This window comes from Chelmon rostratus, chromosome 4 (genome assembly GCF_017976325.1).
Source record: "Chelmon rostratus isolate fCheRos1 chromosome 4, fCheRos1.pri, whole genome shotgun sequence".
Classification (NCBI taxonomy): Eukaryota; Metazoa; Chordata; class Actinopteri; order Chaetodontiformes; family Chaetodontidae; genus Chelmon; species Chelmon rostratus.
Window position 1 is genome coordinate 26,327,778 of NC_055661.1, and position 15,941 is coordinate 26,343,718.

At 41.5% G+C, this 15,941-nt stretch overlaps 1 protein-coding gene across 2 annotated transcripts in view; it reads right to left on the reverse strand.

Annotated features, from left to right (window-relative positions):
- LOC121605217 (gamma-aminobutyric acid receptor subunit gamma-3) overlaps nt 1-15,941 on the reverse strand; it is a 45,485-nt gene that overhangs the window by 990 nt on the left and 28,554 nt on the right. For both annotated transcript variants that reach the window (XM_041935041.1, XM_041935042.1), the window contains 5 exons: nt 12,874-13,094; nt 9,669-9,751; nt 6,246-6,383; nt 4,323-4,475; nt 947-1,146 (listed from right to left, as the gene is read on the reverse strand). In XM_041935041.1, coding sequence (XP_041790975.1) covers nt 947-1,146; nt 4,323-4,475; nt 6,246-6,383; nt 9,669-9,751; nt 12,874-13,094 — 795 coding nt within the window. The remainder of the gene's footprint in view (nt 1-946; nt 1,147-4,322; nt 4,476-6,245; nt 6,384-9,668; nt 9,752-12,873; nt 13,095-15,941) is intronic.

A 15,941-nucleotide genomic window follows, 5' to 3' on the forward strand; every position in this document is an offset into this window, starting at 1 on the left:
AACAGGAGGTGACAGTCTGCACTCCCTTCCTTCAGTTGTTGACGGACTATAAGGGCCCGTCTGTCTCGGAAGCTTTTTCAGACTGGTGCAGAGTCCCTTAAAATAGTAACAGTCTTATCAGAAGAGCTTACAAAGGGCAGCGTCACATCATCTCAACCCTTTTTTTTTCTCACTTCTGTCTCATCTGCGATAACAAAACCAGAGCGCTATCAGAAAAAAGCTGCTTTTGTAGCTCAGTAATGCAAACAGTAATCCTACACATAAGGGCATCACTTCAATCTACATTTTGTCATTTGTTTCACCTATGAGTGCAATATTAGGTGATTATAAGTAATATTTAATGCCTTGACGCCTGAATTTATTTAGAATTATATTAAAAAAATTTATTATTTGTGTTTTTGCTTTTAAATTGATCCTAAATTAAGAGGAGTTTGTTAATTTTTCTGTAGCACATAAAATAGATATAAATTTAGTTATGATGCAAATTAGCAACAGTAGGTGTTAATGCTTAAATGCAATAAAAATACTTTTTTTTAATTCATAATTTCTCTTTGGAGATTAATAAAGTATCTATCTATCTATCTATCTATCTATCTATCTAAAAGCCACAAAATTATAGCACCAATAGGGTTCACACAAACAGTATATGTCCACTTTTTTCAATACTTAAATGCAGTAAAAACATCTTTTTGTGTATTCAAAATTCATTTATTTCATCAAAACAGCCACAAAATTGGCTTACAACCATTACATTGTAACAACAATTAGAACAGGGATTCTTTCACTTTGACCGGTCCGACGAGAAACCAGTGCTTGCAAAAGGTTCCTAGGTGTGTGTTGAATATGCACAAACCAGCATTTGAGGAATGCATGCGCCATTCGGCTGCAATGTGGACAATCGGCATTAAGGGGTTAACATATCTGTATATAAGGACTAAAAACTCACCGATCTTTTAGGTTCCATGCAGCTGGGTCTTCGAGCGCTGTATGAATAATAATTTAAAGTTGCGTACTCCATCAGAGCGGCAAAGACAAACAGGAAGCAGACGGTGACGAACAGGTCCATGGCGGTGACATAAGACACTCTGGGCAGAGACGTCCTGGCCACACTGCTGAGGGTCGTCATTGTCAGCACTGTGGTTATACCTGAAGGGCACAAGGCAGGACAAACTCATCTAGGGCTCGCAGGTAATAATGGAGAATAAAGTTGTTTTTTTTTAAACCAAGGACTGATGTGAGCACTTCAGTTTGATATTGGCTTGCACTTCCAGACTACAAGAACACCCTGTTTACTGCAGTGGATGTGAAGCTCAGGAGCAGAGAGAAATTATACCGCACTACTCCTGTAAGGCTTTGTGTTGATACAAGGTTTTTGGGCAGCCCCATCTAGCCTGCCTAATATTGTGAAATGAATCACAGTGTGCTCTTTAAATGGGGATTGTGTCAAATGCTCAAAATAAGACACAGTGAAAACTCTGAATCCACAGAGTGAGCTCACATCTGTGTACCTGAACCTCTCAGTCACGTGTGCAGTTCAAGTGCCTGTGCTGCGTCATATATCAGGTTTAAAATCTGCCTCGTAAGGAATCTAATCAGGAATTTCGTACAAAACAGACTGTAAATTTGGGGATTGATCACAGTGGCCAGTATCATTACATACTCAATAAAGCCATGAGTATTATAAACAATTGCTCCTCGCTCTGCCTGAGACAGCTTGACAACATTTGAAAAGTTTTCTCATCTTCCAGAACACCTTTAACCTGTGTTACATCTTGTTTTTGTCCCATTAGGTTCAGTGGAAAAAGCTGTCAACACAACACTGACATACCATCAACTCGTTGATAAAGTGAACTTGTTTCCTAACAGTTGCTCATCACACATCCAACAGACATGAAGCAACGTTATCATTGAAGCCTCTAGCCATCGGGCAAGCGTAAGTAAATACTCACTCTTCTTTTAGCTCTAGTTTTGGTCTCCACCTGCAGAGAAGCCTTCTTTAAAGGGAAATATCTGACTCTTTAGCTGCTAAATGCTCCTCTGTGTTCACCAGCTAGTCGCTCACGTTGCTTGTCTGCTGTTCGGTGCTGAGCAGGTAGCTTACAGGTGCTTTTTAAAGCTTTTTTAAAGCTTGTTGATGTACGATCGGGAGTGTGCACAGGGCGTTTTATTTTGAAAAAATTAACCGGCTTCTCTACACCGTTCCTGCGTCTGACTTCCTGTTTGCCTCGTTCTGATCTTCACGCAGCAGACCGGAGACCCTCTTCTGAAGCGGAGAAGGAACTCGCCCGGTTAAAATGGCAGCAATCAGCTCCGGTGGACACGTTGCAGGTGTTTCACGCCATGTTTCCTGAATTTACTGCACGTAAAAGAACCTTGCATCTGCCTTTCTTTTACTAACCGTATTTGTCGCCAGAGCAACCACATCCTTATCTTAACAATGTCACTGAGCTGCTACGTGAGGAGCTGACGTTTTCATTTTGTCTACCAGCAGATGTTGTTGATATCAGACCGGCAGAGAAAAACATATACGCCTCAAGCATCTCTTTATGATTTCCTTCTTTCCTCTCTCCCTCCATGAGCATTATAGAGATGCCTATAAGAAAAAAAAAAACAAACATCTGTGACTGTTTCACTGAGGTTCCCATGGTAACAAGCTGGCCCCCATCTATTTCAGGCGGACATCTCACACTTTTCCTTTAGCCTCTGCTTGCCACAGTGATTGCACTTACCTGCCTTCTGCTGATGCTTTGGCACAGATTGGGGAGGTTTTGCTCTAAATGACAGAATGAACAGCAGCTTTGACGAGAGGAAAACTCTCAAAAGCATTTATCTTTCCTGACAGCTTAATGTAGAGGAAATTGTGAGGTTCTCTATATAATGTGTCAAACATAAATGGTTCAAGGGCCAGATGCACAGTGTACAACCACTTTCCTCAAACTAGAATTACTGCCTCACAGTTGTTTGCCTCCATCAACCAGTCAAGTTACAGTTTACATTCATGTCTGTCCGGACTCATAGAATATATGTGGACTTCAGACACGTATGAGTTCAGTGGGAAACATGCTGTCTTGACTCAGAGGACTGAGCTTCATCACATGGTCGACAACGACAGTCACCTAAAGATCAATATGAGCCGATTCGCTTGTGATGGACTACAATGCTTCACATATGGATGTTTCTGCAAAGAAGCTACAAACTGCAAAAATGTTGATGCTTCACACCCATTTTCACCAGCCCAATGTAAGCGTCAGCCACTAATTAATCTGACCAAATGTGAAATATGGTCACAACCTGCCTTCTGTTCCTGAGTTATGGTGTTGATTAATGCCCAGAAAACTGTTTCTGCAGAATGTTATGATGTCACAGTCAAGCTGACCTTTGACCTTTTGGATATAAAATGCCATCACTTCATTATTTTATCCTCTGAGGCATTTGTGTGAAATTTTGCCATAATTAGTGTATGAATTATGGCCAAAAACATGGTTTGTCAGTGCTGTAACCTCAAACCTGAGCTGGAAGGTCTCACCTCTTCACCTAAAGGATTTCACTTGACTTTCCCTGCAGCATATATCAAACATCCATTCATTATCTTCATTCTTTCTCCTGATTTGTATTCAATTGATCCAGATGCTTTAAATTAGATGAATAGTTATTCGTTTTCTACCTTTGTCCCTTTCGTCAGCTGTGAATGTATGGTGCAGAACACAGTGGCTCTGGGTTGGTGATGCAATACTGTGTCAGTTATACCAGAAGGTTTTACATGTTTCCATTAAGAGCTGAGGGAAAATCACACATTCATACACATTATTCAAGCTGAAACCATCATTTATGACGACATTAGCAAAGATAGCTCAGTAGTTAGCACAGCTTCACACTTAGTGCTTCCTTATATTCCTGTATTGTCAGTCTAAATGTTTGAGATTGATGTGCTTAATGATGTTTTTCAGTTCCTTAATCGTAACACTAAGCAAACTCAAGCTGAATAAAATTTGTGAATAATGAACCAAATGTAAAGAGAGAAAAGAAAAGGGTGTAATCAATTACCTTGACCAAAATGTTCCACAGGCCTGCACAACAACAAACAGAGAGTGCGTGCAAAAGAGGGAAAAAAGCATAACAAAACAGAAGAAGCAGATGGAGTGACTCCAGTTTGGTGACAAAAAACAGAACATGAGTGAAGTGCACGAATGGAAGCCTGGAAAGTGAGACCTTGAGATGGTCATCAAGCATCAGTATTTCCAATAATCTGCACAGTTTAAAGCTACGCTCCGGACGTGAACGGCGTGTCCTGGCATGGACGGCGGCGAGTGAGGACGCAGTACCTAACGTCGTTCTGGCTGGCGTGGCGTCTTTCTTGATCCAGAAGGACACCCAGGAGAGGACCACGGTGAGGATGCAGGGGATGTAAGTCTGGATGGTGAAGTAGCCCATCCTCCTGCTCAGGTCGAAGTACACCGTCATCACCACATAGTCACCTGTGGGTGGAAGAAGAGCACGACCTGATGAAGGGGTGAAGAGTGTAGTGCAAACAAATGGTCATTGACCTATATGTAACATCATTTTTAAGCTGTATGTAAAGACTTAAACTGTTTATAGCACACTATTGTACACAAATCTAGACATTTTTAGTATTTTTAATAATATATGTGGCTGATATGAAGCATCTGTAGCAGATAAAAAAACAATTTACATTTGACTTTGTAGCCTTTTCTGGAGCCACACCAAGCTTTGTTTAGCACGCTTCATTTCTCTCACACTAGCTACAGGCTAAGCTAAGCTGTTAGCGGACTGCGTTATGTGTGTGTGTGTGTGCAAATTAAAGTTAAAGTGCAGTTCTGCCTGTTTGGTTCGGCACTGAGCCTCAAAAGGTTAAACTTCATGAGAAATCCTACATGTGAATGATGAACTGCTGAGGCAGCTCTGTGCAGATCGCACAAAGATTCCTCTTAAGGCGGTCTTTTGGCGCCGTCCCAGGTGGCAGCCTGTAGCAGCAGCTCCCGTCGTGTTCTTTAAGTTTTGTTTATTTGTACGTTCGTTCTTTTTTTTTCTGTTTTTCTGATCAATCACAACCTGTTTGTCATTATTATGTATATAATTTTTTACTGCTCGCTATTTCGATATTTTATTATGTATAGTTTGTTCTTACAGTCACGGTACACTTTATTTTCACTGCCATTTGCATTTGATATTCTTTTTTGTGCAATACTTTTACTACTGTTTACTATTTTATTATTATGTATATAATCTTTTTACTGCTCGCTATTTTTATATTTTATTATGTATAGTTTGTTCTTTATAGTCTTATTTTCATTTATTTCACTGTGTGCAATGCTGCTGCTGCACTGCAATTTCCCAGCTTGGGATAAAAATAAAAGAGTTTGTTAATTTTTCTGTAGCACATACAACATCACATCTATCTATCTATCTGATTTCGCTCTTCAGCCGATGTCAGTTGGAAAACTGAATTGCATTATGAACCTGAATTAGATCGCCAGTTAGCTGGATATCAGTCTGCAGGGAAGCCTCCTTATGTTTTTAACACAGTCAGCAGGAATCATACAGACCTCGTTTTTTTAAACTATTTATTGTCACATTTTTTAGCAATAGTCTGTCGTCGTATTTACATTCTGTTATTATAATTACGTTATTAGCGCCTACCTACGCATGAGGCATTCACAGGAAGCAATGCTTCATGTAATCCAGTGTTACCGTTTGCAAAGTTAACTCTCTGATGTCAGCCTCACTGTTTACTGCTAATGCTAAGACATTTCCCTCCTAGTTCACCTGAGGGCTGACAGCAATTAATCATCAAAAATGCATCCTAAAAAAGAAATAACGGTAATTTTTCTGTATTTTTTGCATCAGTTTTAAATGTAGCAGCGACTAACAGGGCAGGCAGTCTGCACTGCAGAGTTAAGTGTTTGGTGGATGGACAAGACTTTTTTAGACTTGTTCTTTATATTTTTTCCGAGCTCGGTGTAAAACTATTCCATGAGTGATGAGTACAGGGAAGGCTCTGTCTCCTTGCCATATTTTTTCCTTCAGATTGCTAATGCGTGCTTTCTACTGTGATATTCACCTCAAACCAGCCTGGATGGACTTTCATTTCAAAATGTATGAATCTACCTACAATCTAGAGTTAATGTGACAGACACAATTTACATAGGCCGAAAGTGATTTCTGCCACTAAACATCAACAACGCTGTTAAGCTTGAGACAGAAGCAGCTCAGCAGACCGATCCTACCTGCTGTAGTCTTTATTACGTCCGTAGTGTTTCTCAAGCCCATAAAATCAAACTGGTAGAGACGCCAGGACTTTTGGTCAGCCGCCTCCACAGAGTTCTTCCTCCACTTGTAAATCATCTCATCTCGTGGGTATCCATCTGCAATTACACAGAGCATGTGTGTGTGTGACCCTCGGCGCTACATGGCACATCCTAATGATGGATACCCTGCGCAGACAGACCTAGGGCCACCCAGAGCAACATTTGTCTTGTGCTGGAGGCTGGCTAATGAAAAGACAGTCTGGAACGAAGACGGAGGCAGAAAGAAAGTAGATTAAATGAAAGCTTTGGTTCAATAATGTACTGAATCCATCTTGATGCTGGGCCTGACCTTCACATGGTGCGCACAGAGCCTGGGAGTGCTTTTACAATCGATCAAGCCGGGTTAATGATGGGTTAATGATTGCGTTCATGCTTTGGCGTCACACTCGCCCGAATCTTTCCCGTCTTAAACAGACACATAATCATTTTGAGTAGAAAAGCTAACAAAATTATGATCTTGCCTGATAGCAATTTGATGTAATAGGCTTTCAATTAACACAAACATTAACTGTGAGGGAAGACGTTGCCCGAACCGCTAATTGTTTTCAAACATGCTTGATGAATGAATTCCATTAACATTTGCCACAGTCTCTCGTTTGCTATTAATGATGTCATTAAAGATTCAGCAATCGCTGCTCAGATTCAAAATGTTCAGAAAACAACATCTTACTGTTGAAAACAGCTCCTGAACCGAGTAAACTTTTATGAATGGAAAGCCTGGATTACCAATATTCTCCTTTACATGTCCATCAAACGTTAGTAATGGGTTCAAAGCACAATTCATGATAATCAATAAGACTCAATACACATTAGCCTAAGAGGAAGGACTTTCACTGAGCTGCATTTATCTGACAGCTGTAGTTACTGGTCACTTTTCAAATTAAGATTTTACATACGAAACATGCGAAGAGATTATAAAACATGATGCATTGTTGTGGATTAAACGACCCACTTGAGGTCATCAGAGCTGAAATGATTAACTGATGGCACTTGTCCTTTCATAACCGAGCCCTTTAAGTCATTTTTTATGCAGAAATGTCAAACATTTCAAGGTTCCAGCTTCTCTTCCTCGTCTTAAATACCAAACTGAACCATTTTGGGATTCAGAGTATTGAACATGTCTATTTGGGCATTTCTCACTGTGAGAAATTAATCAGCAGACTGATCAATGATGAAAATAATAACTAGTTGCAGCCCTTCAAAACGCAGTTAAAATTAGCTCCACCTCGAGCAGCAACAACAGTAAAATGCTGCTGTCACACTCATGTGTCTGCAAGAACGATCTGTTGATATCACAAGCGATAGAAAAACACTCACATTGAGATACTTTTACTTTTGATACTTTGAGTAAATGTTTCTTACATAGGTTTATTCCAGTAACATTTTCAAAGCCTGACTTTATTATTTTTCCAGTGTATTTCTTATGGTTGGGAAATCTTATTCCTCAGACTGGAGCAGGAGAGGGGCGGAGCTGATCACCTGGCAGAGAGTGCTGAGACGCACCTGTCTCTGGGTCCTGGCCTCGCTCCTTGTGAACACAACAGTATTATCAGAATGCTTTCTTCACCACTGTGGTAACACTGGTTCCCGGTTGTAAAAGTGTGATGATTTTCCCTTTATTCTGTCTGGTGTGACAGCCAGTACGCAGATGTGTAAACCCGATTGTTATTAACCTCTATAAACAGTCATCTGTATATGAAAGCTGAAAGATTGTGGAAGCAGAAGCTTTCTGGTTTCCGTTTGGAGCCATTTTTAGTCTGTGTCGTACCGACCAATCACGTTTGAGCAGGCTTTCGTTGCATGTCTGTGTGGAGGGCGAAAGTGTCATGTCCCGCCGTGTCTGTTCGCAGTGTCAAGTCTGGTCGTGCACTTCCTGTTTTATTATGAAACCCTAACTCTCCTCTCGTTTCAGATCCTGACTTCCTGATGTGTTTCCCGCCTGTCTAATTGTCTGCCCCGCCCTGATCGTCTCCACCTGTTCATTGTTACCTCATGTGTATATATAGTCCGAGTCTCCCTTTGTCTTGTGCCAGATTGTCTTGTACGTCTTGTGCTCCTAGTATCTCGTCTTGGTATCAGTCCTGTTAATCGTGCCTTAGCTCTTGAATTGTTTTTTGATTACCTTAGCGTCCTTAGTTCCCTTTTGAGATCCTTAGCGTTTTTTGTTCCTCCTTTTGACACTACCTCTGCGCCATTAGTTTGCCTGTACAGCCTTTTTGTCTTTGTTAAATAAATCAGCCTTCGTGCTCGCTTTTTGTTGGAACTGTGTTTGGTCTCCTGCTTTTGAGTCCTGACTCCTTCGAGCCCCTGGGCCTTTCAGAAAGAGGTGCATTGGAAGAAATGCAACCATCAGCTTTTGTCTGATAATGATTTAGCTTTTTATTCGCTTTTTAAAAATTGCTCTGCATTCATATAAAGGCAAGTTGAGTTAAAGTGAAATCACTCCAGATCGATATTTGAGTTCATTAATACAGAGACTACCGACCAATTTGATTTAAGACTGCAAACATTGTTTCTATCTTAGCTGAAGCTTCTCCAGATGTGATATTTTAATTATCTACAGAGTCTATACTCATATCTGCATTATACAGTTAACTCAGTTAATTATTCCAATTCCCCAGACATGGAGGCTTTAAAGATAAGCAAATATGACTTAATCAGAAAACAGAGATGTTGTCGTGGAAACCAGTGTAGTGTTTGAGGGGTGGAATTGGGTTTGATGGCTCACAGCAGGATGGGTCCACAGACATGGACGAGCAGGTCTTACACTCTGCTGCACAAGATGCAAGATCTTATTACATTAAATCACTCTGTGATCTGGATAATAGATCTCTGTGAGACCACTAGAGATCCACATCAGCCACACAGCAAGCTGAGTGTTCAACACAATCCTCTCCTCAGAGCATCTGTGGCATAAATAACACATTAACTGTCAGATATTCCTTTTTTCCCCGCTGGTGAGCTTCACCTACATAACATCTGAGCCGTCGCATCCGTGAAATGCCTTTGAACCGTCCTTCAGTCCGTTCGCCAGCATTGTCATCTATCACCATTTTTAAAAATCAATGTGTGTTAAACCAGCACTTCTAAAGCCAGACTTTCTTTTAAGCGGCGTCTTCAAAGGGATTCTGCAGCTCTCCGTCTACTTTTCTCACACAAGCAGTTCACAACCAGCCGTTCCCAACAGTGACAACAGTGACGGAGGCTAACGCCAGCGACCAGCATACGTAACGAACCAGCGTAATCGCCTGAAGCACACCAGACAAAGCAAATATTTTACTTATTCATGCTATATACATATGAGTATATATACATAAGCTATATATAGCAAGGTGTACTCACAGCTGGAGAAGATGAGCGGACAGGAGTGTTCGTCCATTGGAAAGTTGTGCAGCTGCAGCTGACATTCTGCATTTATTGTCAGCCTGAGAAGAAAACAGCAGAAACAGTTTGTGATCCATCTCATTCAGCGCCAAAGATCTGACGTGAAACCAAATCACACCAATCCTTTTTCTTTTGTTCAGACTGTCAGAGTATCACATCAATTAAAGCAATCTGTTGTACATTGTTAAAAAAAAAATGGGACAATAATGTGGGCAGGAATGCATGAGTGCATGTTCATTTTAATAAAAGACCACCTCTCAGGCTCGAGTGCGGCGGCAAACTGTAACAAGCAGTCATCAACCTGTGGCGTGAGGACTCGATAATCAGTCAGTGTGAGGCAGCTGCGTGCACAGATGTCCTACAGCTGCAGAGGTCGAGGAAGAATCTGCCTTTTGCAGCTTGTTTTTCTAAAATTTGCGTCTTGATTTCACTTCAAGCCCATTTGCTAACCTGTAAGAAGATTCTCTTATAACAGTTCTTTAACACCCGGACAGGAAACCTGCCCTTTCACCCAGTTTGTGATGTACACTATATATCAGGGTCGAAATTCGTCCATTAATCGATTGGTTTGATCGATAGGAAGTTAAAGGCACCCTGTGGAGTATTTGACCACCAGTAGAGCTGTGCAGCAGTGTTCTAATGAGTGTTGAACAGGTAAACAGGAAGCACATGCTTTCCACTAGCTGATGCTACAGCAGCATCTATGCTAACCTCTGCAGGAGCCTTGCCTTGCCTGTCGTCACACCTAAACCACGCCCACCCATAGCTCAGGCTGCTGATTGGTCCGAACGGCTGTGGTTCAGCCACAAGCGCTTAGCTTGAAGCCAGATAAAATGGATTCTCACGTTGATTAATGTGATCATATGAATCCAGCTGCCTAACGGGTTAACCCAAATGTTGTCGTTAGGAGGGAACTGAATTCAACAGAAACACAGAACTTGCAACTATCTAGACAATCGATGACTCTTTAAGTGACTTTTCAAGCAAATGCTCCAACCATTCTCTGCCTCCAGCTTCTCTAATGCGACGACTAGCTGCTCTTTTCTGCTTTAAATCACTGTAAACTGAAGATCTTTGGCTTGTTGGTGAAGCAAAACAAGACGTCTGAGGATGAAACCTTTTAAGCTGATGTTCTACTGTGTGGACCAAAGACTAACTAATCAATCAGGAATATAACTGCTAGTTGCAGCTCTTGTATATGGTATATTAATACCCTAAAATGACTGGATTTGATCTGTACTTCTAGTTTGCAGAGCAACACATTTAATATGCTTCAATTATCTGAAAACATTCTAGATTTTCCTGGTATTCATCATGTATCTTCTACTGAGCTCCCACTGTAAGATCATATTGAATGAAGTACAGCATGTATGTGAGCAATGATCTAAAATTGAAAAATTAAAGGTGGACTTCTATGACTTTTATCAGCCCTCAGTTGCCTGCAAGTCACAAAACTCATAAGAGACAGACTGACGAGACAGCAGCTGCAGTCACTCTGTGGACTGACACTGAGAAACAACGTGACTGTACATCTCAATCTTTCCCACGTGTGTCTCCACGACGATGACGCATCAACAGACCTACTTCACACACACGTCGCATCAGGATGTGCAGATGCAGGGGAGGTCTGTCTGTGATGTAGCTAAAGGCCAGATTTCCCTAAAGATGAGACAAACCTGAGGAAGCGATTGTGCAGCCAATATGTTTTTGACCCTCAATTATAAACCCGTTAAAGAAAGCAGGTAACATTTCCTATCTCAATGGGTAAAGAGGCTGCAGGAAATATTAACAGCGCCCCGACCTCTTTAAACATGATGACACACACACACACACACATCAGACTGAATTACAAGTTTGAAAATAAGCCCGATGCTTTAATAATTCCACAATTTGTGTTCCCATGAAACTGCAGCACATCTGACATCTGAGGAAACAACCAAAACAACATGAGAGGAAATCTGTCGAAAGCAGGTTAAAGTCCAAAAGACGAGAAAAAATAACAGCAAGTGTGTAAATCACATGTATAACGTCCAAGAGTGGACACATGAGACGGGGAAAGGAGGACGAAAGGAGGGAAGGAAATCTTTGTAATGTAATTCTGGCATGATCTTTAAACCTCATTAAAGCATGGAAATGGGACAATAGCATGCATGCGGGAGAGGCACGGATATCACAAAATGTCATCTCTGTTTACTGCAGCCAAGCCAATGCACAATTAATACCCAATGACATTTCATTGTCTTTCTTCATGCCATCAACGGATATTACTCCTCAAAGTTTGCCTGAATGCTCGATATCAGCGGAGCTGCACGAGGGAGGACGGGGCTGGGCTTTGTTTGAGACTTGACTTGCTCGTAGAAACGGGGTTGCTTTTTTGTTCTTTGCGGAAATGTGCCGTCTCTGTGCAGATTGTTACGTTTCTGCAGGTCCAACACAACGTCTGACAGAAAAAACTACGGCAAAGAAGTTTTAAAGCGCTGGAATAAATCTGCCGAAATGTTCTGCTAAAACACAGACGAGTCCTTTAAGGCTGTCGGTTAAAAATCTAGAGCTGTCCCACAACATAAGGACAGTGCCAAAGAAGACTGAGGACAGTCTGCAGATGCTTATTACTGAAGGAGCAGTTTATATTAATGTCGAGTGCTCCAATTACAACGAGCGCTTCGGGGCACGAGGGTGGCTGCCTTTGTAAATTGGTCTTAAAGCTCAAGCAGGCAATTTGCACTTACAAACAGCAATGACAGGGGCTAATTGCTTTTGTGCTGCTCTTTTTGGGGAATGTTTGCATCACAAATTGTTTTGCATAAATTTCCTGGTGAATAAAACCGCTCAAGTCTGATGCAATAAAAACTGATCGGCTGATTGATAAACTTCAGTTTGAGTGTTCGCACAGAACGGAGAACACGGAGATTCAAGGACGTTCAGAGAGTTAATCAGCAACTATTTTGATGATTGATCTTTTGATTTTCTGGCTCCAGCCTCTTAAATGTGGATTTGCTGCTTTTCTGTGATTCAAATTACATTCAGGTAAAGCAGACTCTAACTCAGTGTTGCAAGTTGCAAGTAATCATTTGGTTATAGCTAATTCTATTAGCTCAAAATTAAAATTTGCACACTGAATTTTCTCTAAAAGGGTGCTTTGGTTTTACTTTTTTGTGTTTACCTTAAGGTGTAAAGTATCTTCCCATCGTTCCATATTCGGAGCAGCTGGTTGGGCATTGTAATCCAGTGGGAATCTGCATTCTTGGAGTTTCTGAAGATGGTGTCTGGCAGCCAAATAAGTCCAACCATATTGCTGTTCAAAGTCAGCTTCTTCATCGTGCTGTTGTATCGGAGACGGCTGTCGGTCCACGTCTGGGCAAAGATGATGTCGATTTGGTATTCCTGAAAGACCAAATCGAAAGACATTCAAGTGGATACACAGCGCTGTATCATTTCATGCCATTTCATTTAAAAGACATACAAAAGCATCACTGATGCTGCTCTGTGTCCTTACTAAAGCGAGAAAAAGGAGCAGCTTCACCTGCTACTCCTGAGTATTGATTTTCTTTTTAAATGACACTAAATAGAAGCATTATGGGTTTCAGCAACACGCCATCTATCATTCATCACTTGTACCAGCGGGAGCGTTTGTCATTTCGCTTGTTCACTGGCCTGTATGTCGAGCACAGACCTCACCTGCCACCTCGCAGCGATTTGCTCAACCTGCCGTGGTGCTGCTGGCAAACTCTCCAAGGCTGCGGTGCATCTGCCCGTGGTTTGAAGCACCTGTCAGCACCTCCACAGCAGCTCAATTTCACTCGACGTTTATTTAAAGAGTCAAAAAGCACCATTTATTACACTTTAAGTGATGTATGGAGAAATATGTCAGAGTTAATATAAAGTTGATGGTCTGGAGAGCATGATTGCTGATGGACTGGCCTACAGCGGACATGTCTGACATGTCCGACCAGTGCACATGAAACCTGACAGCACATTTAACAAGTCAGTTACTCATTCATCAACTCCAATTTTATTATGAGACTTCAAGTAATGATTAATGATACAAAATAAATGACCTGCAAGTCCATCAGTGAAAGATCCCACTCAGTGGCACAACATAACAGGGGGCTACAGCTATGCTAGCAGCGCTGTCAGCCTATAAATGGGTGCAACAATGCTTTGAGCTAAATGCCAACATGAGCATGCTTCAGATGGCATGCTAGCATGGTGACATTTTGCATGTACATTGCTTATCGTGTACCATCTCAGTTTAGCATGTGAGCGTGCTAGCTAACTAGCACTAAATACAAAGTACAAATGAGGCTGATGCAAATGTCATTAGTTCTGCATTGGCATGAATCCTGCAGGCATGAAGGCGAACAGGTAAACTCCACACAGACAGGACCAGCAGGCAGGTGTTATCCACTGTACATTACACACCTGTGTGTATATTCAACAATGAATTACTTGAAATACTGCAGCACTGTTTTCCCATCGTCTTTGCCTCAGAGACACTAAAACAGCTTTGCAGAAACCTTTGGCCTCTTCATCCAGGCTGCTGTCACTTAGAGATCTGAGGGCAATCCATCCAACACTGCCTTGCTTTTTCTGAACAGGGGTTTTTGGTTGAGTGCTCAGCACAGAGGATTCGAGAAAAGTAAGAAAACCGGAGCAGGAAAGTGAAGAGTAGCAACTGGTGAGACAGACGAGGAATTGCAGAGTCTGGAAAGTTCAAAAATCAATACATGGCCAAAGGGAAAGAAGGAGGTCTGAGGCTGAAGAGGAACTGTCACCATGACAGAGCTTCTCAAGTCTAGACCCTCTGAAAGAACAGGATCATAAATGTGAACATGTCACATTTATGCTGGTTTTTAAAACCAGTGACACTGACACACACTGCTTCAGTGAATTACTGCAGTTTCTTTACTTTTACATCAGTGAAACTGATGTTTTATCATCAACAGTATACTGCCTTCTGTTTGACTCTGCAGATAATAATCATATCTGTTTTGAAATCAGTCATTCAGACTGGCCTTGTCTCCACATTGCATTAAAGGAAAAGTTTGACATTTTGGAATATAGACTTATTCACTTTCCTGCTGAGCGTCAGATGAACAGACTGATACCCCTCTCATGTTTGTATTTATGTATTTATTGCAAATACCAGAGTCTCTTCTCAAAATCTGAAACCGAACACAGTTTTTTGTTGTTTTTATCGTGTCATACTGGGGCGCATACTATACAGGTGATGCCCTCAGGTGTGTCGGCTCCTGGAGATTTTAGCACCTTCAGGTGTGAAACAGTGAGAAGCAAATTTTACCGTGTGTTGGTCACATACATCCCAGGAGTAAATGTACATTCTCAACATACATCCAGGTATAACAGTTGATGCAGACACATGATTTGACTGCCTGTGTGTGCTGCCCTTTGGCCTCGCTGGATTTTTCCTGAAAGCAGGAAGTTGCTCTGCAAGATATCTGCTGCTAATTCAATTTGCGTTCAAATGTGCCCGAGCTGTGATTAAAAGAGCCATCTTGCTGCTGCCTTACAGTAATTGGAAACTAGATGCAATTTAATGAGGCAAACAATTGCTCCATTAATTGTGTGTAAAAGGATATGTGCCAGCTACTTACTGCACACAGGTGACGGTGCAAATAATGTGCGTGTCACAAAAACAAAGGTTCAAAATAAAGCAAAAAAGCATGACGAGTCGCTACTTATTGATCTAACTGGTTCCTCTTTAGCAACAGCGCAGCTAAAGATTCCAGTGTGATGAAATTAATGACAGTCTGCTCTCCTCCGGCAATCCACACCAAACTGCTGACACCGCCTGAAATGCATTTGACCTTTTACCCAGTCTCTACACCAGTTTGAATAGCTCACCAATTAGAGTGAAGTCTGTAATCAAGAGAACTACTGGGTGCTCATGACCTTTAATTGTATGGAGCTCAGGGGATTTGAAATAACTGAACATTATCCAGGATTTAATGACCAGTGGAGAAAAAGTGCTGCAAATCAAATAAATAGCCCTAATATGAGCTGAAGTGATCACATCTGGAAACAGCGAGCTGCAGATGCAGGGTGAGAGGTAAATCTCTGATAACACACCAAAATTTCCAACTTCCTAATCTCTTATATAATTTCACGTTAGGAGGAAATTATAACTATGCTGAAACGGTGTCGATCTCACTTCCCCTCCCTGCTGCCTGCAGCTGCTTTCAGCCACCACAGCAAACGTTGCTGAGAAGA